We start from the raw sequence: 23,767 nt of genomic DNA, 5'->3' as shown, positions 1-23,767 counted from the left end.
TCCTGGCTAAGAACGCAGACCCTGCATTGACTATCGTAAGCTGAATGCTATTAAAAAACGAAGACGTTTCCGATTCCTAATGTTGAAGCCTTCATCGTGAAACTTTCCGCGGCACAGTAGATTTCTACGTTAGATATGGTACGCGGTTTCTGCCAAGTGCCACTCACGGAGAACGCCAGTAAGCTCGCCGCTTTCATGACTCCGACAGGCACATATCGCCCTCTGGTGCTCACTTTTGGCCTCAAGAATGCACCGTTCGTATTTTCAAAACTAATGAATCAAGTGCTCACAGGCGCCGAGTCTTTCGCTGTGCCCTACCTCGATGACATCGCTGTTTTCTCGAGCACTTGGAAATGGCATTTGGAACATCTGCAGCAGGTATTCCTTCGAATCCGTGAAGCAGACTTGACTCTCAAACTGAGCAATTGCTGTCTTGCAAACACTGAAGTCCACTACTTGGGGCATGTTGTTGGCCAAGGGAAGCGACGCCCTTCCGAATTAAAAGTTGACGCAATCACTAGCTTTCCTTTGCCAAAATCAAAGACTAACTTGCGTTCCTTTTCGGGTTTAGCTGACTATTACAGAAGCTACATTCCAAACTTCGCACATATCGCTAGTCCTCTTACAGATGCTCTGCGCAAGACCGAGCCTACTATTGTGCGTCGGAATACGGCGCGTAAGGACGCATTTGCTGCGATTAAAAAGATTCTTGTCAGCGCACCGGTTCTCGCGGCACCAGATTACTCTCTCCCCTTCTTAGTTCAGTGTGACGCCAGTGACCACGGAATGGGCGATGTTTTCTCAGGTGAGCGAAAAAAGGTGGGGAGCAACCTGTTGTCTACGCAAGTCGAAAGCTAACGTCACGCGTGCAAGCCTACAGAACAATAGAAAAAATAATGCGCTTGCTTGGTGTGGGCTCTCGAAAAGCTCTCGTGCTATCTGAAAGGTTCTTCTTTTGCTTTTGAAACCGATCACTCCCCCTTAGTGTGTTGGAACCAAATATCAAACAACAATGGTCGCTTGATGAGGTGGAGTCTGGCACTTCAACAGTTTGATTTCGTAGAGCGGCACAAGAAAGGCAAACGCCATGCAAATGCTGACTGCCTTAGCCACATTCCCTAGTTTTCTCTCTTTTTTTTTTTGCTCGTGTGCATGCCAGTCAATACAAGTCCGTTTCATTCTCGTGTTCAGTTTTCACGTGTTCTGCTCCCAGTGAATTCAACTGCCGGGCTTTCCTAAACTTCGGCGCGAGGTTGCTTCTGACTTTGTTACTGCATTTCTACCACTCTTTCAAAACGCCACTTCAGATGCTGTCGTGCAGGCTGACGCATGAACCCTGCGCCAGAGGTCTTCGGCCGGCTCCCTGTCGCTACGTGCTCGGCAGCGTTCCGGTACTCGGCGAGCAGTGCTAATTATGAGCGTCACTTCATCCTGAACGTGTCAAACTCTCCCCGGGCCTGTTCTTCGAGCCTGAAGACGCTTGGTGCCTTCGCCACCCTTTCTGCGATGTCTAGCTCATCTTGCCCGCCTGTGCCACCAAGCACCTCAATGTCATTTCCATGCGCAAGGACAATGTGATCTTGCACTATGGTGTTAGGCTGCTGAGCACGAGGTCGCGGGATCGAATCCCGGCCACGGCGGCCGCATTTCGATGGGGGCGAAATGCGAAAACACCCGTGTACTTAGATTTAGGTGCACGTTAAAGAACCCCAAGTGGTCAAAATTTCCGGAGTCCCCCACTACGGCGTGCCTCATAATCAGAAAGTGGTTTTGGCACGTAAAGCCCCATATATTATTATTATTATGTGATCTTGCAAGACGCTTCAGTGCTGTGCTTGGACAATCTTGTTGCCCACCTCTTCCCGCCTCCAGTTCTTCAAGAAGCGTCACCCTCTTGAACACCTTCCGAAAAGGGTAGCTTTGGCCGAGCTGTAACATTCGCGGTGCTGGTCGCATTCTACGTTGTAATCTGCAGATAAGATTGCCCCGCTTGCCGCGATATCTTCCTGTCTTTTGCCACTCTCTGATTTGCTGCTTAGCGCTCGAAAAGCGCGTCGCCGAACCAATAAACGTCATTGTCTTCCTGGCGCTGCGTGGGTCATCTGTTCCTTGGGCCGGTCGTCCTGCCGCCCTCAGTCTCTAGCCGTCGAATACGTAACAACATATGCTCTGCACAACCAAGAAGAGTAAGTAAGTAAGTAAGTAAGTAAGTTTATTTTCCAGGTTCAACTGGAGGGTTTTCTGGCAAAAAGCTGCATGAGCAGCTTGACTATGTCCAGAAAACCCCTACAAGCAGTAGCATACGAGTGGTACATAAATTAGACACACATACAATAGTTTTAGTCTAGAGTTGTGATCTAGTCAATAGTTGTGATCTAGAGGGTGGCAGCAACCCTCTAGATCATCTAAAACCTTCCAGAATATCTTTCCGCAAAGGCCTTCCTCATCCAGGGAAGCTGACACACTTTTGTTAGCAGTCTTCATAAAGCCCAGCATCTTTGGCGTCGGGTGCTTTAAGGAACCTTACTTGAGACGTCTGTACTAATTTCTATTAAGTAACTCGCAGCCAACTGCTGGGATTTCAGAGCTTATGTCCTCTATGCATAGATCACATGGTGCGCCTTTTCTGACTTTATGAATGACATATCCATACAGATAATAAACAATACTGTCCTCTATGTTTCCTCGAGCATAAGTGTGCTCATTGCAAGCACATTCTGGTGAGCTGCTTGGCTCCAGGCAACTTATGAACGTCGCCACAATGGCATTGCGAAGACTACTTTTGTTTTGACTTGCAGGATTCTCTGGTCTGCTTGAATGTGTCATCGACGCCGACGAGCACAGTCCCTGGCAAACCTTCCATACTCCCACGTAGCGCTGTTTTAACAGGTGTATACAGGCTTAGAAGGCGGAATATCTGCGTGAAGTTTATTATAGTTGGACGAGACTAATCTACGCCGAAGGAACGCACTAGTCCAAAGTGTCGCTGAAAAACCATGAGTGAATTTCCTAGCAAACAGTGCAATGTGAATGCAGTCAACAAATGTGAACAGTGTGCCTTACCTCCAGTGGATCTTAATTTAACTTGGCTGTCAAAACAGAGCGCACCTTGACGCAGCAGATCGTCAACAATGTCTAAAGTCGACATCAGAGTTACTTGCAGCGGCTCTGTCGTTTGTTGTGATGCAAAAAGCTTCAGGTTCTTTTGAAGTGCATTCTGTTCTGTCAAGTTTAGCAGTTCCAAAAAATCTTTGATGACCTGAAATGATTAGTGTAACAAGTTTATAGCCCTTAGGAAATGCACACGAAATTCAAAGGCAGTGCTCTGGTACACTATTTTGCCGTAAAATGCTCGCAAGTTTTTAAGAACAGAAACAAAAAGAGGAGTAAACAGACAACGTGATAGGAAAGGCGCTACACCCTTCCTAGCTATCACTTTGTCTCTTTCTCGTGGTTTTTCTTGTTTCATTGCCGTTTCATTGTTTTACTGCAGGCATGTTTGCTCACAAGGCGAGCAGCAATTTCCTGGCACACAAATAAGAAACACGAGCAAAACGTGGCACGCTACTGCACGCATTGGCGTCTCTGTCCACCCGCAGAAACGTTGCTCGCACCACCCGCCTTCGGGCCGACAGTGTCGCGCGCGCCGCCCCGCGGACGCAACAGAAGGGGGCCAGGTGCCGCTGCCGGAGTAACTGAAAATAATCTAGTAATGTTGGCCTCAGCCAGCCTCGCTCCCTCCGGAGGGTCCGCAGTGGTCGGCCTTGTGAGTGGTACCGGACTTGACACCGGCTCAACGGGCGCGGCACCACTGGCAACTCTTGCCGCCTCCAAGGTGGGCGGTGCTCCGCCGGAAGCGTCTGGTGTTGCCGCTACTCCCCCTGCAGGCTGGAACTCTGAAGTGGCAGTCGAGGGTGCTGGCCAGGTCCCGAGGCAAGGCCTAACATGGTCGGCGTGTCTGTGCCACGTGGCCCCATCTGGCATGCGGACGAGCAGCGATGAGGCGCTGGCAAGAGACACCACCTGTCCGGCGGACCAGGGTGGGCCAGGACGGAAGTTCCTGGCGGAAACTGGAGCTCCCAACTATGGCAAAGGCCCGGGACGGCCCCCTCGGTCAGCATCCAGCTTCTGATTCAATTGCTTCAGGAGCACTGTGGATCGGAAGTCCAAGATGCAAGACGTCCAAGGGTGTCTTGACCATCTGACCCAGCAGGAGCTCACAAGGGGCACGTCCAGTGACATCGTGGGGCGTAGTCCGGTACTGAAACAGTATCCGGGCAATCTGCGTCCGAAAATCCCCTGTCTGGCTCTTCTTGAGCTTGTCCTTGATGGTGTGAACCACTCGCTCGGCTGTACCATTTGAAGCAGGATGGTACGGCGAAACCATCATCCGGCGGATTCCCTTCTTCGTCAGCCAGGCCAGGTACTCTGTGCTGGCGAAAGCAGGACCATTGTCTGACACGATGACGTCCGGCAACACCTGGGCGGCGAAGACCTGTCGTAGCGCCGCAATGGTCGCACCTGCTGATCGAGTGGTGACAGGTAGAACCTCCACCCACTTCGAAAAGGCATCCACCACCACCAGGAAGTAATGGCCCTCGAAGGGCCCCCAAAAATCCACATGTCCCCGGGACCAGGGTCTCTGTGGGAATGGCCAGGGGGTGATTTCCACACGACGTGAGGCCCGCTGATGCTCCTTTCAGATTTGGCAGTTCTGCACCATGTGAGCAATGTCCTGGTCCAGGCCAGACCACGAAACATGGGACCGGGCCACCAACTTGGTCTTTTCCACGCCAGGATAACCCGCGTGCAGCAACTGCAGGACCATGGACCGGAGACTTTGTGGAATCACCACCCTGGAACCCCACAGATCCTGACACTGCCCTCTCGCTTGAGGACTGGTACGATGGGAGCGGCCCATTCAGACGTCTCGACTGGCACCAGGATGCACTCTCGCTGTAACCGTTGCAGCTCCTGGCTGACCCCGTCCGTCAGGGCGAACGGCAGTGGGCGAGACTTGAAAAACGTGAACGGGTTCCCTCACGTACATAGATGCCAGCCGTCGTGCCAGCGGATGTGCCCACCCCTGGCTGGAACAGGCACTTGAACTCGATCAGGAGGCTGGGGACGTCTTTGACCACATGCAGGCTGGCTTCCTGGTACTCTGGCAGACAAACGCCCAGTACACGAATTCAGTCGGCCCAGCAGCGCCGGCGACGACCCCTTGGTTAAGTAAAGGGGAAGGGTTGCCTCGCTGTCGCCAAAGTGAACGCTGATCTGTGCCTGACACTGGACCTGGAAGATCTGCCCGGAGTAGCTGCGCAGCATCCCACCCGAAGCCTCGACGGACGCGCCGGGGAAAGTACGCTTGAAGAGTTTCCCGGCCATTACTGACACGCTGGCCCTTGAGTCCAGCTCCATGGAAATGGGGTACCGGCAGATTTTCACGGTGTTACGAACGGCCGGCGGGGCCTCGCGATCTTCGGGGAACCTTGACGGAAAGGAGCCACCATGTCTGCTGCGACGACTCGCTTTGAAATGACGAAATGACTCACTTTGTGATGACTACAATGCGCGAGTCAACAGCCCTTCGACGCCGGCAGGTCTGCGGCGACGACCTGCTTTATGAGGACAAGAATGCGCCACGTCAACATGGGGACGGCGCCGAGATGGCTAGCCGCAGTTGGCCGAGCAAATATTGTTAGTGTGTACTGTTGCAAATGGGTCGCAAGCCCCAAGGGTAGCGTTGGCCTGGCGGCCTGGGGCACAGCTGGAAGCATTCGAAGGTCCTGGCAAAGGATGAGTCGACTGCTAACAGAACAACTTGTTTATTCTCGCATCGCAAAAGAGCGGCCGGTCAGGTCGACCGAAGTGGAGAAACGGGAGACCACGTTACTCGACGGAAGAAATCGAAGCCTCTCTCTTGGCGTCCGGGGGCAGCTGCTTTTATACTCTCGGAGGCGAGGGCAAGAAGGAACGCCTCGATAGAGGCGCACGTGACGGCGGCGCCCGGACACCTTGTGACAAGAAGTGACGCATCCGCCGGGCCGGCGCCGGTCAGACCTCCTCGCTTCACAGTTGGGGAGCTCCTCTCCCCGGCTGGCGCGCTTTGACAAGCGTGGGCACCAACATGCACACACACACGCACACACACACGAAGACACGTGGCATTGAAACATGCCTGGACGCGCTTGGAGGAGGCGTTGGGACAGCGCTGAACTGGCCAAAATGTCCGCCGCTGTGAACGAAGCCCCGGAGTCCGTTTCATCCGCGCCGGCTATACCGCACGTCGGAGGCGAAACGTAACAATACGCTGTCACCATCAATGTCTGGTGGGAGCGGGGAAATTTCTGGAAGGAGATGCTTTGCGGTGCCATCTCACGCAGCTTAGAAGTGGTCGGTCAATGGACAGACACGGCGGCCATTGTCTGCGGAGTCGAGTAAGGGATTAAGAGGCACCTGCTCGGGTCGAGCACCGTGTCTGCGAGAACCCACTCACCTCAGCGTGGTCAGTGCAACCTGTGTGGAAGTGAGTGCGTGGCCCTCCCCTTCAAAGGCGGCTCGGCTACGATGACGTTGTACGCTCCGAATTGGCGGTTAACTGCCGTTTTCCCTCACCTAGGGATCTAGGGAGGACAGAGTGTATTTAAGGAGCTGTTGTCAGCTCCTCAGGGTGCATTCCTCTTTCAGTCATGTTAGACTGATGAACTGTAACGTTCTCGTATAGATACTGTAAATAAATCTCACATTCCTCGTTCCTCAATGAGAAGCAGTTCTTCCCTTCAACAACGTCCTCAGCGTGGATAAGCTGGACGACAGCATGGGTCAGCTCCCATCTATTTCATGCCTGACCCCAACCATCACAACTGGCTGGCAGGGGTGAGGCAGACTTTGCGACGTGGTGCTGTGTCTGCGGTGAGTGCTTGGTTCTTGCTTTGACTCTCTAGGCTTCATTTTGTGGTTGTTCTGTTTAGAACTGTAGGGAAGCTAGATTGTTGATTGTTAGCTAGGTTGTATTTTCCTAGGTAGATTTACCGAGCAGGACCAAGGCAGTAAAGCAGCAATCATGGAGTTAAGGAGACTGCTGAGAGACGAATTGTTGATTGTTGGTGTGCAATTGGGCCTAGAGGTAGACGAGGAAATGCTAAAATGGGAATTATTGAAGCTGATTTCCGAAAAGGCCAGTGAGGAGGGCATTGAACTTGGGCTAGAACTTCTTAGGAAAAGAGAGAAACGGGACAGAGAGAGAGACGAACTGGACAGAGAAACGCGAGTTGAAAAAAATGCAACTTGAGCTTGAAAGAAAACGTTTGGAGTTGTCTCAATTATGGAAGTGAAGGGGCTCTGGGACGATCAAGTGAGGCAGAATCATACAGCATGGGCAGGCTGTTCAAGTCATTTGAGGTCGGGAACGACATAGGCTACTTCCTAGGCAATTTTGAAAGGACTTGCGAGAAGGTGAACTTCGGTCCGAGTACATGGCCACAGCGTTTGCTCTCTATGTTGCCGTGTGAGGCTGCGGAAATAATCGCCAGACTCAGTGCGCAGGATGCATATGATTGTGCAAAAGTTAAAGCTAGTCTATTGAAAAAGTACCATCTTTTAGCCGAAGCTTTTCGGCAGAGGTTTAGAAGCACAGGGAAGTAGGATAGCGAGGGATATCCGCAGTTTGCATACAGCCTAAAGGCCAACCTAGTCGAGTGGATGAAAAGCGCAGAAGCGTACGAGAGCAGAGACTTGATTATTGACTGCATATGTCTAGAGCAGTTTTACAGAAGCATCCCACAATCTGTGAAGCTGTGGGAGCAAGACAGAGGAAAGGTAAACACTGTGGAAAGAGCGGCTGAATTAGCCGAAGATTACGCAACGCGTAGAAGGCTGAACGCCGAGGACGGAAATTGAGATGGCCGAAATCGACCACGGAAACCATTTCCGTTCAAAAAGGGTTCACAGACTAGACGACCCGAGCCTGTAGACGTGGAGGAAAAGCACTCAGAAAAGAGCGAGGAGAAATCAAACGGCGAAACTATACAAAAAGAGCAGGAAAGAAAGTTCGAATCTGTTAGACCGATTCGCTGCTATAAGTGCCACAAATTCGGACATATCGCGGTAAACTGCGGGAAGCCTAGCGTAGTTTTCTCCTACGTGGATGAAAATGACGAGAATATGAAACTTTTAAGCCCATATATTCACGGCCTGCAAGTTAATGGCAAACCATGCCGGGTGCTGCGAGACAGTGCCGCCACTATGGACATTGTCCATCCGTCTTACGTGACGGTAGATTTCACTAGAGAAGCAGCATGGATCAAACAGGTTGTAGAAGAACACAGCATGTGTCTGCCCATGGCCAAAGTCAAAATCAGTGGACCATTCGGGGAGCTCGTGACCGAGGCTGCAGTTTCCCAATTTTTGTCGCTACAGTACCCTTACATTTTTTCGAATCGGTCAGGTCAGTTACTGCGTGAAAAAGGGCTTGAACTGGGACAGGGCGTAGTACAGGCGTTGACGCGAGGCCATGCTCGTAAAATCGCGTCGCTTTCGGCTGAAAATGCCAAAGCCGCTCCAGCGGAAGTAGCAAAAGAGGTAATTTCAGTAACCGAATCCGAGCTAGGCTCGAGGGACGAAGAAACGGTTGAGGAAACACTGCCAGCTGACCAGCTCAATGTATTTCTAGAGTGCCAAATTCACGCCTGCAGGGAAGCGCCAGCTGACGCACTCGCACGCGAGACAGGGTCGTTATTATCACCGGCCTCAAAGAACTTTGATCAGCTCTTACGTGTGGACGGAGAGTCACTGGCAAGCGACCAAAAGAATGACAGCTTAGCTAAATTACATCACACAGCTAAATAAGGCATTGCTAGGCGCAACGTGACGACACAAAAGAGAGGAGGATTGTTGTATCGGCACTACAGGGACCGAAAGGGCAGGTTTCTAAATCAGTTAGTCGTACCTACTAAGTACAGGGAGGACCTTTTGAGTCTCTGTCATGGAAATGGGTGGTCTGGCCACCTAGACATAAACAAATCGAAGGAAAGATTGCTTATGGAATACTACTGGCGTGGCTGTTTCAAAGGCGTAGAAAACTTTGTAAGAACATGCGACGCCTGCTAGCGCTCGGGTAAACCAGGAGAAACATGGAAAGCTCCAGTAAAGGTAGTGCCCTTAATAACAGAACCTTTCAGACGACTTGTGATAGACACTGCAAGGCCTCTACCAAAGACAAAGTCGGATAACGGGTACTTGTTTACCATGCTGTGTCCGGCTACAAAGCTTCCCGAAGCAATCCCTCCGAAAGAGCTCAGCTCCGCCGAAGTAGTAGACGCGCTTTTGACAGTATTCGCACGAGTTGGGTTTCCAGCCGAAATTCAGGCGGATCAAGGGTCAGTATTCACCAGCGCACTGATTTCGACATTCTCGCAAAAGTGTGGGGTAAAGTTGACACACAGTTCCGTCTGTCACCCTCAGTCAAATAGTGTAGAGAGATGGCATTCAGTGCTTAAGCGAGTTTTGCGGGCGCTCTGTTACGAGCCCAAGGAGGAATGGGAGCATTGTCTGTAACAGTGGTAGAATGCGTGCTAAATCTACTGGAACGGCTAAGTGCAACCCAAGAATAAGTTTACGCACCGGCACAGCGGTGGCGTAGAGGTAGAACACCGGTAAAGCGGTGGCGTAGAGGTAGAACACCCGCCTCGCGTGCAAGAGGTGCGTGGTTCGAATCCCGGTGCCACGCAATTTTTCACCGGATTAAAAAAATCCGCGTGTTGATGAAATTGCATAAACAGGCCTGGAGTGTGGCCTGACCCCGGTGACCAGAACCGGTAACGCACTCCCTCACCAGAGCAGGATTGGCCACCTTGGTGCAGTACTTGGCCACAACCTCCTATATGAACACAACAATCAAGCCCCGGCCCTCAGTCCCCAGCAGCTGCGAAGCAACTAACCACGGCGGCGGTCAGACCTGCGACGCAGCAGAGGGTGCGTCGCAGGTCCCTGGCTCCGGACAGGCCTCCATTGGAATATGAACCTGGCAATGTTTAACGCAAGCACGTTATCTAGTGAGGCGAGCCTAGCAGTGCTATTGGAGGAATTAGATGGCAGTAAATGGGATATAATAGGGCTCAGTGAAGTTAGGAGGCCAAAAGAAGCATATACAGTGCTAAAAAGCGGGCACGTCCTGTGCTACCGGGGCTTAGCGGAGAGACGAGAACTAGGAGTCGGATTCCTGATTAATAAGAATATAGCTGGTAACATTACAGGAATGCTATAGCATTATTGAGAGGGTGGCAGGTCTTGTTGTGCAACTTAATAAGAGGTACAATATGAAGGTTGTACAGGTCTACGCCCCTACATCCAGTCATGATGACCAGGAACTCGAAAGCTCCTATGAAGACGTGGAATCGACGATGGGTAGAGTGAAAACAAAATATACTATACTGATGAGCGACTTCAATGCCAAGGTAGACAAGAAGCAGGCTGCAGACAAGGCAGTAGGGGAATATGGCATAGGCACTAGGAATAGCAGGGGACGGAACAGACTAATATGCGGATAATTAATACCTTCCTCCGCAAGCGGGATAGCCGCAAGTGGACGTGGAGGAGCCCGAACGTCGAGACTAGAAATCAGATTGACTTCATACTCTGCGCTAACCCTGGCATCATACAAGATGTGGACGTGCTCAGCAAAGTGCGCTGCAGTTACCATAGGATGGTAAGAACTCGAATTAGCCCAGACCTGAGGAGGGAACGGAAGAAACTGGTACGTACGAAGCCGATCAATGAGTTAGCGGTAAGAGGGAAAATAGAGGAATTCCAGATCAAGCTACAGAACAGGTATTCGGCTTTAACTCAGGAAGAGGACCTTAGTGTTGAAGCAATGAGCGACAATCTTGTGGGCATCATTAAGGAGTGTGCAATAGAAGTCGATGGTAACTCCGTTAGACAGGATACCAGTAAGCTATCGCCGGAGACGAAAGATGTGATCAAGAAACGCCAATGTATGAAAGCGTCTAACCCTACAGCTAGAATAGAATTGGCAGACCTTTCGAAGTTAATCAACAAGCGTAAGACAGCTGACATAAGGAAGTATAATATGGATAGAATTGAACATGCTCTCAGGAATGGAGGAAGCCTAAAAGCAGTCAAGAAGAAACTAGGAATAGGCAAGAATCAGATGTATGCGTTAAGAGACAAAGCCGGCAATATCATTACTAATATGGATGAGATCGTTCAAGTGGCTGAGGAGCTCTATAGAGATTTATACAGTACCAGTGGCACACACGACGATAGTGGAAGACAGAATAGTCTGGAGGAATTTGAAATCCTACAAGTAACGCCGGAAGAAGTAAAGAAAGCCTTGGGAACTATGCAAAGGGGGAAGGCAGCTGGGGAGGATTATGTAACAGCAGATTTGTTGAAGGATGGTGGGCAGATTGTTATAGAGAAACTGGCCACCCTGCATACGCAATGCCTCATGACTTCGAGCGTACCCGAATCTTGGATAAACGCTAACATAATCATAATCCATAAGAAAGGGGACGCCAAAGACTTGAAAAATTATAGACCGATCAGCTTAATGTCCGTTGCCTACAAAGTATTTACTAAGGTAATCGTAAATAGAATCAGGAACACCTTAGACTTCTCTCAACCAAAGGGCCAGGCAGGATTCCGTAAAGGCTACTCAACAATAGACCATATTCACGCTATCAATCAGGTGATAGAGAAATGTGCGGAATATAACCAACCCTTATATATAGCTTTCATTGATTACGAAAAAGCGTTTGATTCAATCGAAACCTCAGCATTCATGGAGGTATTACGGAATCAGGGTGTAGACGAGCCATATGTAAAAATACTGAAAATATCTATAGCGGCTCTGCATCCACCGTAGTCGTCCATAAAGAAAGCAACAAAATCCCAATAAAGAAAGGCGTCAGGCAGGGAGATACAATCTCTCCAATGCTATTCACAGCGTGTTTACAGGAGATATTCAGAGACCTGGATTGGGAAGAATTGGGGATAAACGTAAATGGAGAATACCTTAGTAATTTGCGATTCGCTGATGATATTGCCTTGCTTAGTAACTCAGGAGACCAATTTCAATGCATGCTCACTGACCTGGAGAGGCAAAGCAGAAGGGTGGGTCTAAAAATTTATCTGCAGAAAACTAAAGTAATATTTAACAGTCTCGGAAGAGAACAGCAGTTTACGGTAGGTAGCGAGGCACTGGAAGTGTTAAGGGAATACATCTACTTAGGGCAGGTAGTGACCACGGATCCCGATCATGAGACTGAAACAATCAGAAGAATAAGAATGGGTTGGGGTGTGTTTGGCAGGCATTCTCAGATCATGAACAGCAGGTTGCCATTATCCCTCAAGAGAAAAGTATGTAACAGCTGCGTCTTACCAGTACTCACGTATGGGGCAGAAACCTGGAGGCTTACGAAAAGGTTTCTGCTTAAATTGAGGACGGCGCAACCAGCTATGGAAAGAAGAATGATGGGTGTAACGTTAAGGGATAAGAAAAGAGCAGATTGGGTGAGGGAACAAACGCGAGTTAATGACATCTTAGTTGAAATCAAGAAAAACAAATGGGCATGGGCAGGACATGTAATGAGGAGGGAAGATAACCGATGGTCATTAAAGGTTACGGACTGGATCCCAAGGGAAGGGAAGCGCAGCAGGGGGCGGCAGAAAGTTAGGTGGGCGGATGAGATTAAGAAGTTTGCAGGCATGGCATGGCCACAATTAGTACATGACCGGGGTTGTTGGAGAAGTATGGGAGAGGCCTTTGCCCTGCAGTGGGCGTAATCAGGCTGATGATGAATGAATGAATGATTGTATAATGTAGCAGAAAAGTGGGGTGGGTTCCTTGACGCTCACTGCAGGCATTGCAAGTACGCTGTTGCCAGGGTGGATGACGGTGACCACTCGACATGTGCTGCAGCATACAGAGACTGCTCCGTTGTGAGTAGAGTCCGAGATAGGATAACTCGCGAAAGTAGAGAAGCAGAAATGATTGATAGGCTTGGGGATAACTGTGTGTCAAAACCATCGATTGCCCTTTGCCGCAAAGAGTTATCGTGCCTGCGCAATGGTGTGTAAGGCATTTTTGCAAACAGCGCATGTATGATGTAAGCGAAAAACTTGTATATATGTATGAGTCCCTTGCTCGAAATAAAGATTGTTGCAAGTTAGCGCCTGTGTGTGTCACGTCTCGCTTTTGTCCTTGTCTTTTTTCACGCGCTATAAACCTCACGATGTCTTAGCAACAAGCCCAAATCATTGCTTTCCAGAATAAGCCAATGTACGTGTGTCTAATGTACCGAGTGCAATCAGTGCATTCTTAGATCAACGGCCTGCAGTTCGAACACACATCGGTTTCGAGCTGCCACCTAAGCATACGACAGAGAGACGGAGCGCACACGGGCTAGCTGCAAAGCCTCCGCTAACTGCAGAAAAAGGAGATATACACATACGCCAGATATGTGAAAAGGCCACCAGAGAAAGACGAACCCGAAATGTACCACAATGTGTGAATGAGCGTCTGCAACTTGCGTCGAACACGATGCAGATAATATGCACGCATGAGAGCGCAGCACGCTGATCACTGCCGCGAAGAAGCCTTCAGGGGACGACACTCACACATACACACACGAAAGCTTCAAACGGTTCACCACTGCTCGTATCACACCGCTTCGCAATGCGGAACGGAGCGTAAGCACCTAAAAAGATAACGCTAGAAGTAAGGAAATCCGAAAATGACCGTAGGCAGTTGGCTTAGCGAGGTAAATTTAAGTACTCAAGCGCCCGCGTTGCAATCCGTGAAGTCCCCGCGAAGATGCCGGCGAGCGCCCATCGCCTCTTTTAAACGTCTGCTAGCCAGAGAACTTCCAGAGAGCAGCCAGACCAAAATCGTCCAGGCAGGTTCTGGCAGCCCGCGGGTAGCCAGAACCGTCCAGCCCGAGCAAAACGAACGCCCGGCGGAAGTGCGTAGCACGGTGGGCAGAGCAACCCGAGAAAAACGAAGACGCTCTGGCTGACTCTGGCAGCCCGCGGGTAGCCAGAGGCTCTATTCTGGACATTCCGCCATTTTCTTCGATGCGGGACGTAGGCGCGACGCAAACAAAATGGCGCTGGTGGCCCCGTTTTGCTTACGTAACGTGACGCCAACTTGACGTTTTGCCTAAGAAACAGAAATGAAGGCGCTGAACGTAAGGTTCTAGGTAAAGCAAAACAGTTTTCCTCCACAGTAAAAATAAAGCAGCTAGCTGAAGAGGTGCGATTATTCCGTATCAAAAACGTCTCTTACTTCCGTCGTCTGCTACGTGAAAGCTATCGTTTTATAGAGCAAATATGTTAGTGTATTATAAACATACAACACAAAATAGGCAGCGTAAAAAATTACAATTGAAGTGAGAGTGTTAACTTTGAAGGTATTAAGATAAGATCCACGTGATGACGTCGTCTGCTACAAGTGAAACTATGGCCGCAGCGAATTGCAGCATGTCGTTGAAGCGCCGCCCGTACTCGCCGCGCATGAGCGCCGAACAGTGGCAACTCATGCTGAACTACATAACCTCTAACTCGGCAATGGGCCGAGTAGCTTCCAACCTGACTTGCGCCAACAAATGTGGCTAGAGCTTTCAAATGAGCTCAACGAGGCGGGTCCTGCGAGCCATTCGCCACAAGAGTGGCAACGCCTGTGGCAGGCACGTGTGGCAGCTGCGCGTGCGAAAGCTGCAGAACAGGCGGCTGAAATCAGGTTATCGATCGGTTCAATGCGAAAAGTGTTCGTGCCTTTACGAAGGTGCGCTTTAACATCACAGAGGTACCGGCGGAGGGCCGCCAAATTTGGCTGCCTCGCTGGGGGAAGACGACGCCCAAGTACTCAATATCGTTGGCGTCGACTCCGCCTTAGGCTGTGGCGGCCCCTCCTTCCCCAGGCGCCGATTAAGATCCCCTGTTAGCAGCCAAGTGAGAAACCATGCTCATGTCCCTTATCCGTGTCAATGACTTTGCGGAGTACCATATCGCTGCCTAGCAGACACGCAATTACAAGAATATTATAAAATAGTATGAGGAAGACCTCAAGCAGTAGAATGGAGATAAAGTACATATATTTGCATATATGCATCTCCATTTCAAATGCGACCGCTTTTTGCATCTACACAAAGGACGGTACAGACAAGCCTGTTAAAGAAATGAGTGGAACGCCAAGCTGCAAGATGCGCTATATAAAAACAACAAATGAATGATGCGCAAAACTTTTAACACTGTTTATTACCAAACAACAGTAAAAGCAGCATCACAACACTGCATAATATGAAAATAAGAAGCAGTTAACACAGCACCACAAGTGTAAATATCAGTGTGTAGATTGCATAAAAAATAATCACAGTTGCATTTTTATAACACTGAACTTTCAGAATAGAGTCATCAGAAGTGGAAACACTTTACATTTCATACAGAATAGTGCAGAATGCTTTGTCATAGAGATGGGGTTGATATGTGGAAATTCCTAGAAAATCATATGAAGGTATACAAATATCTATGCACACCTGAGTATAGGTGTGCACTGAACATATTAAGGTCCCTGAAATAAAGCTCTCGCCTATGTCTTCTGTCATAGGCGAGGACCCACCTTCTGTCATAGTGCAATGCTGGAACATCAAATGAAATTAAATATTGCCATTGCAACACAACACAACATACAGGCCAACTCCACAGAGGTTGCATTAAACAGAAACAAATTCTTGCATTTTGCACTAAGTGTGCTAGCCTTCATTTCTTGGCCAAATCCCATCATATCACAGATTGCACGCGCAAGCCTAGCATCGCAGACTGCCCGTGCAAGCCCCCTGCTTGAGCCAGTGCCGCAGGAGTGTGGAGATGTTGCGGCTAGCAGAAGTATCGCGGCACTGCAAGAGCATGATTATGCTTCTGTGACAGTGCCAGGTTAGTGATGGTCCCGATAAAGAACTCGGTCGGTACATAAAGATATAATGTGACAAACTAGTGCTGGGGAGTTGGCATTCCTTACCAGTGCATACACTAATGCTGAATAAGTAATGTAACACAAATGAACGCTTATTTTTTTCATTCGGGCATCCCAAATAGGCATGCATGTATTTATCTCGTGACAATAAGCAGCTGTGAGCGGAGTGGTTCTCTTTTCATGCTTAATAGTACTTTTACATGCTTCATGATACCTGGAAAAACTGAAACATGGCCCGAATTTTCCATAGACATTTGTTATGCACAAGCATAAGTCATAAGACATAAGCATAAGCACATATGCGAGAAAAAAAGTGAGAATGCAGCAACTGAGTGTCGCACTTACAGTGAAACTGCCTCTACAGTCAAAAGATTGTTCAGTGGTACTGCACAAGCGTAGACTGGCCAGCCAGTCGGTGCTTTCTGGGAGCGCAAAGTGACAAGATGAGCAAGAGAGATCAGCAATACCTTGCCGATGTCACCACTTCGCGCCATTAAAAGGCACTCATCGACGGGCCAGCCGACGCTCATGCGGTGCTGTTAAAAGAATGAGATCCTTGTACTTAATAAAATACATGGTGATGCCAGTGCCAAAGAAACGTGCACTTGCCAAGGATAAAAGAAAAATCAAGAACGGGACGTTTCGGACCCCACATGGGTCCCTTGATCACAGTGAAGATGTAAGCATGCGCTCGTGGCAAATACGTCGTGAATTAATATACAAACAGTTACACAAGCCTTCATACAGAGGAACAATAAGTGCAGACACTTGTCTCTGTTCCTGTAGTGTGAATACAACATTATGTTAAATGCGTGGTACAAACATTGCATTGGAGAGTATGCTAGGAAGTGTTGCGTAATTAAATATGAGTTTAAATGCATATTTCTTATTTCTTGTTCAACTTTTTATACAAACAGAGAAGGCACTGCCTCCTTTTGTAAGGCTATTGTTGTCCTAGTTGGAGCATGGTGACCATGAAATAAATTGTCATAAATGTGGAGAAAAAAAGATAAATACATTTTTTTCTGACCTGTGCAAATATAGCGTCGCAACACTTGTTCGTACTTTGTGAAGAGCATTCTGCTAAAAAGCATACTGAATATAAAAATGTACTGTTCTTCATTGAGCTTTCTTAAGTTTACAGAATGCGTGCACCGTACGACAGCTCTCTACAGGAATGTCACATATGAATACATAAACTATTTAATGTCTAGCTTACTTGCGAAACACTCATTTCGCAACTAAACATATAAGGTAAATGAAAACCTTGCGCAAGAAACAATGAAAGAAGAAACACCAATGCACATGACATGCTGATGGTGGGAGCAAACAACTAGCCTTTCAACACATTTAGCTGAAACATCTTACGCAGATCATTCAAACTTGCACCGCCGGTACAATTTGAAGTGTTTTAAGATGTTTGCGACACAGTATAAAAATAATGATTTTCATCAGTTGGGCCTTTGATGCATTAGCTCTGCGTGCACAAATGCATACACATTGCCTCAAGAGATTAATTCTTTAATTACCACTATAAGTGTGCTACACAATGGGAAGGATCGTACACATTAATCGGTACATGAGTTGAAGTGCTCATGGATAAAGGCAACCCATGGGGGAACATAAAATTGTACTTTATGTTAGTCAAATACAATTATCGAACTAACACACACTCACGAGCATTCACCGTTGTATAAGACATTGTTAAGATAGCCTAGACATCGGAACAGAAAACTGACAGCCCATCTTCGCAGCTGCTGCTATTGAAAAGTTGTGTTGCCGGGTGGACAACAGTGCAAGTTTTGCGCCTTTTTATTGAAGAAGCGGTTGAGGCACTGGAGGCTACTTTTGACGATACCTCCAGTCGATGCTTTATTTTATCAGATTTTTAATCTGCAAAATCTGCCCAATAGTTAAAATTCAGTCGTCGTATCCCATGGTGCATGATTGTGTTAGCAGAATTCACACAGAAATGTTTAACAACGCATAGAAAAACTGTCAATCACATCAATCAATTTCTGCGTGGTAACGAAAGAGTTAATTGTTCTCATCCAAAAACAATTTCACTGTCAGAAGTGCCACAGGGGAGGGCTAGACCTAAATTGTCAGGACTCTCAGCAGATCTTTAGTGTTCACTGAAGATACAAAGTTAATGCATGCCTGCAAGCCAACCTGCAAGCCACTGGAATGCATCTGCAGCAGCAAGTTGTTATCCTCTAGTCAAATACCAATGTATAGCAAATGCGTATACTGCATTAGTAATACGTATGCCCATGAAAAACACACTGCAAAAGAAATATAGAACAAGTGAAGCAAAACAATAGAGCTTGAAATAACTAGTACATGCTTTTTTGGTCATGGTCATCTCTTTTGCAAATGGAATGATGATTTGCAGATGAAAACACATCCTTGAAATCCCATTAAAATGTATGCAGTCATCACAGCAGGACACCGTCTGCGTGCTCCCCAAGTGCACCGAACCCTTCCACCCCTACAACCACGTGGCCGGATGACTGCGGTGTAAAGGATGCTCAGCAGCGCCGCCACTCTGGCAGCAGACCAGCGTCGCCTGCTAGAGGTGCAGGAGCAACACCTCCAGGTACAGACAGGGTTCATGCAGCAAATCGACCAGAGCATGGCAACGGTACTATACTAAATAATTTGATTTCACAAGCATCCTAAAGATCAGATCACGGATTCATTGCCGTTACTTTCAACAGATCACAGCACAACAGGTGGAGCAGACCCGATCACTTCGACAATTAGTCACCACCCTGCAGCAAATGCTTGCAACTTTGCAAAGGCGAAACTAACTATCAGGTGAGTTCGGCATTCGTTTCCCTGCGAGTACATCAAAGCTATGAAAGGCAGTGCTAACGAAATGGATGCACGGTTTTCTCCGAATAAGCTGCTTTGTAACCATACTTCCCTGGATATAGACAATGCATGCTGACCACTGCGCTGAACAATGAGACATGGTTATCTTTTTATGAGCAGTCCAAGGCGACTGTTGCCAAAAGTAAACTGGTGAACGCTTGTGATGTCATTTGGCATCACTTGGGAATTAGATAAACTTTGCAGTGCTGCAGCATGGGAAAACTTTTTTTTCACTTTAATTAATGCATAACTCGAGGAGTGCGGGTAACCATGTGGCTGTGAAAGCTTGTGCGATGACATTTTGTTCAATGCGTAGCAAATTAGACACTTAGAAATCACCCACATCACCGTTACAATGATGCCAGCATTCAAGAATGGCACTTAGTTGTCCCTACGTCGATGAATGCGAAAGCACTGCAGCCATGTCAGCAGAAGCGCGGCGACATCATGTGACCAGCGGTGTTCGTTACAAGGTGCGCACAGCACAAGGCCTTGGGTTCGACTTCCACCAACGGTCGAGGGTTCGTAGCCTTTCTGCATTATCGTGTGGTCACGCCGCCAACACTGCATTTTCTGCCTCATAAGCCACTCAATGCTTTCGCATTAAAACAAGGCCAATGAATGTGGACAGAGAAAGGACGAAATTATTAAACATGCCGTCCAATAGAAACGTGTCGACTTTGTAGTGCCGCTGTACCTATTCCATCACTATGGCTCCCACAAGAATATCTGGGACTATCTTGATTGATTCCCACGCAGGCAAACATATTCTTTGCTGTGCACATCAAGTCACATCTTATCCTCCATTATAAGGAGAGGAGCACATAGCAAGAGGAGATTCTCCACAGACACTGGCTTACTTACATTTCACTACTGAAGGCTACATAAAGGAACAAGGTTAAGAGCAAGCATGAATTGCTAAGACATGAAAGAGAGCCCTCAGCCAGTATACCAAGCTACACAAAGCACACACTGCAGACTCATCCTGCATGCCCACGGCACCAATAGATGAAGCACTTGTTCTTCTTGCACATGAAAATCACATTGTCTTGAGAAAACACTGCTTATGCACACCAGAGCATCACACTGTAGGCTCATCACCAGGCACACCTAGCACATCACCAGATGGAGAACATGTTCGTGTGGCACGTGAAAAAAAAACTACCTAAGCCAGCATACACACAGCACACTTAGACAATACACCAAGGCATCACACTGGAGGATATGCATCCTCCACGCCAACTGTTGGCAGAGTGACTGCGCTGCAGGTCTTATGATGTAGAAGTCAATGGTTCAAGGAAGGTAAAACTGCTAGCTGCTGGTCAGGGTCACAGATCTTCCATTGACCAGGCAGACTGCCTTATTGGTATTACATTTGGATTCTCCCATGCTCCCATCATGTGGTCGATTATCCTTCACCGGGGCGGTAAAACAAGACGCCGTGACGGTAGTCCAAGGTGTGCTCACCCTGCTGATGAGAGTTCTCATATCCTCGCTCAGCACATAGGGCCATAAACGTAAAATGAGTATGCCACTAGGAGCACAATATGGCGGCATGTGGAAAATCAAACCAACAAAGGTCTATCCTCTTGCATTAATACTGAACATAAATGGAGCTTACTGGAGGCTTCTCATTGTTTGCCGCTATTATAACGTGCAATGGCACATGAAATCTTGTGGCACATAAAAGGAAAGTAATCCCTGTCGTCCTGAAGAACTGAACTGAAGGGTACATGACATTTCACACTATGCTTGCACCAAGAAAATAATAAGTGTCTGACTACCTGCCAATGACACGCTTATGGACTAGCTACTAAAATATGCTGCGTCTTGCAGCTGTCTGTTGCTTTCTGCAACAAAAACAAAAACATACCACAGATAAAAATAAAAATTTGAACAAGAAAAGAAAAGCACTGCGCTTGCAGGGACTACAGTTAGTATTTTAATGGCTGTCATTTGCAGGGTGGCTACTTGGATATGCTGAACTGCTGGCCTGCTCAGAACATTTGCAGCATCCTTTCGCGTTTCTGCCTGCCCGCCCTGTAGAGTGCTGCCGCCGTCACATCTTCGCTGTCATCGTATGCGTTCACGTCTCCGTCAAAGTCGTCGATCCCAGAGGTGCAATCTGGCTCTGGAAGCTCAGCGCGCATGCACAAGTTGTGCAGCACTGCGCAGGCTGCAATGATTTTTGACGTGAACGCCGGCCCATAGTGGAGCGCCCGGTGCCGCTGCAGACACCTGAAGCGCATCTTGAGGACCCCAGTAGAGCGACGAGTGGGCGGCGCTAAACATGGCTGCACCAGAAACGTGGTTCCCAGGAACGGGTGTGGCAAGCTGGAGCGGATAGGCGCTGTCACCTGCACATTATTTAACAATGCATTGCACACTAAATAAATACCTCATTTGAAGACATGAGACAACAACCTTTTCGTAGCTCAGAGCACTGATTTCATAGCACTGATTGGCACATGTTCTTATTTCGATGAGCTGAGCATGTAAAAAATTCAATTACGGTATGGAGTATTGCCTTGACAATTAGATTTATTTCCAGTCACTGTTGTTTATTTGACTGCATCTCAACATATGTGTACAACTAATTTCATATTGTTTCAGTTTTACAAGTTACAGTAACTACGCTTTCACGTTAAGTTGCACAACATTACTGTAGATTTCGTTCGCAAAATGTGAGTGATAATTAAGAATGTTCATAAATTTGCCAGATGTGTGTGACATTTGCAGGGATGTTAGACAAACAGAAAAATCTGGAGAGCAGCCTTTAAGTAAGGCACTTTAAATGTGCCACTTTCATGAAAACCCTTTCCTCACTAGTATTACCACCACTGCACACAACTGTATTTCGTTCATTACAAGTCACATACCAAGCAGGTATTCACCACCATGAAGCAGGCTCCCAGACCGGCACTCTGCGTAGAGGCTTGATGCTTTCCACACAAAAGAGTCGTGCACAGATCCTGGGCATGAGGTTTCGAGGGCAGTTATTCTGAGGCTTGCATCACACACCTGCAAAAAATTATGTGTTAGTTACATTTCACCGAATGCTTTGCACAGTAAATATTATGGTCATGCAGGACTAGACAATGATACAGTGCAATATTCATCTGGTCAAATTTATTTATGTCATCTACATCAAAGGACGACGTGATATTTTTCTGTTGCTTTTTTTCTAGAATGCCCGAGCCCTTTCAATTTGCTTTTTATTTAACTAAATATTTCTTACAACGATCGTGTGCATCGTTTCATTTACAGAAACATTTTTTAGACCGATCATGCGCATCCGAAATAAAACATCTGTGTCTGAACTGTGTTCTTTAAGTGTGTTTATGTCAATGGGGCGTCACATTTATGTTGATGTCACAGGGACACTTTCCATCGCTATATTGTTCGACCCAGTTTCGTTGAACAAAGTGACTAACGGTACGTCAGACGTACGCAAAATCCCAGAAGCTAAAGGTGCGTCGAACGTGCCTTTCGAGGCTTGACTGGCGTTGCAGAAGTCGCGGCAGTGCTGAGCGCGTCACAAGTTGGCGGCTGGACATAATTATATCGATTTAATCGTTTTTTTTACTAATTGTAACAACGTATCATTATTTCGCCTTATTGGCGGCGCCTCCAGGACGCCCAAGCTAGAACTCGGACCGGTCCGTAGGTTTGGGCTCGCCGAGGCCTGCCCGTGCCAGGGGTGTATAAGATGGGCTGTCCGCGATAGATCTATTATAATCTCAGGTGCTCTCCTGAGGCCTCCGTTTGCCAGTTACATGTGCCCTCCTGGAGCAGTGCTTGTAAAAAATCCAATCTATCGTCGTGACGGGAAAAGCGGCCCGCGACTTATGCGGGTGTTACACGGCGCACTTTTGATCGCGATCAAGCCCGATCCGGATCGAATTGCTCGGTCGGGATTGGGCCCTTTGCAAAAAATGTGCGAGAGAGCAAATCGCAGCCGAGGATTTCGATCCGGATCGGTACTGATAGCGATCAGAAGTGTACTAGTCAGAACCTTGCCCCTTTATACGCCGCGTTAATAAAAACTTACCACCATGATGTTCAAGGCGTTCTGCCTTTCCGGCAGAAGTAAGCCGCTTTGTTAGCATCGTCCCTCTCCGATGGTGCGCTAATGCACACTAATGTGCCGTCCACAGCCCCGACGCAACCCTGGAACCTGCAGTCTCTGCGCACGAACCCTTCGGATGCAGAAGTCAATGCCGCTGTGTCGTCTGGAAACGAGATCCATGCGTCGCCGATGCAATCCACGATAGCCTCGATGACTGCGTGAATCGAACGGTTAACGCTAGATTGACTTGTAGTCAAGTCCTCGTCACTGGCAATCGCACCTTGAAATCCGCCTTTGGCAAGGAAGCGACGCGCGCACAGGACTTGAACTTCTACAGTCAGCGCTGTGCCAGTGTTCACTCGCTCCCGCACAAGCACCGGACAAAGCTCTTCGCACAACCACCGTGCCAAGTCCTTACTGAGTCGATACCCACACCGGAACATTTCCTCAGTCATCTGGAACGCATCGCGATGCTCACGAAACTGCCGCTCTTTCTGCAACTCCAGCCACTGCGCAATAAAAGGCACCGCCATTGTTTTTGCGTTCTAAAATCTACGAGAGGCGGCTGCGGTCTACGGCTGTAACTACGGGGTGCCTTCTGGAAGGTACGTAGAGCCCCCCGTTACACCAGCACGATTTCCCATTAGAGTTATAACAAAAATCGCCTTGTAAATGCACTCACATAAAAAGTTTTGTTTGGGTGCTCTTAATAAACAAAAAGAAAGTTAATTTGCCCTTCGTATTGTTTGCATAAATATGTGCATGCTCCAATGCGGCGACGCAGCAGCCGCCTGTTCAGCGTTGCCATCGCCATTGCATATGGCCGC

The 23,767-nt window shown here is 48.1% G+C and overlaps 1 protein-coding gene across 3 annotated transcripts in view; it reads left to right on the top strand.

Annotated features, from left to right (window-relative positions):
• LOC142566284 (uncharacterized) overlaps positions 1–22,116 on the top strand; it is a 62,981-nt gene extending 40,865 nt beyond the window's left edge. The window contains exons 1-5 of one of the 3 annotated variants that reach the window (XM_075677173.1): positions 4,854–6,915; positions 15,813–15,954; positions 18,430–18,638; positions 18,715–18,814; positions 20,834–22,116. In XM_075677173.1, the coding sequence (XP_075533288.1) occupies positions 6,844–6,915; positions 15,813–15,954; positions 18,430–18,518 (303 nt within the window). In that variant the 5' untranslated portion in view covers positions 4,854–6,843 and the 3' untranslated portion in view covers positions 18,519–18,638; positions 18,715–18,814; positions 20,834–22,116. Of the gene's footprint in view, positions 1–4,853; positions 6,916–15,812; positions 15,955–18,429; positions 18,639–18,714; positions 18,815–20,833 lie in introns of those variants that run through there. The other 2 variants (XR_012825009.1, XR_012825010.1) reach the window with 2 other exon arrangements.
• Positions 22,117–23,767: the final 1,651 nt, after the last annotated feature.

The sequence above is a fragment of the Dermacentor variabilis genome, unplaced genomic scaffold (genome assembly GCF_050947875.1).
Source record: "Dermacentor variabilis isolate Ectoservices unplaced genomic scaffold, ASM5094787v1 scaffold_12, whole genome shotgun sequence".
NCBI lineage: Eukaryota > Metazoa > Arthropoda > Arachnida > Ixodida > Ixodidae > Dermacentor > Dermacentor variabilis.
The sequence above is the reverse complement of the archived record's forward strand: the minus strand, read 5'-3'. Positions and strand labels throughout refer to the sequence as shown.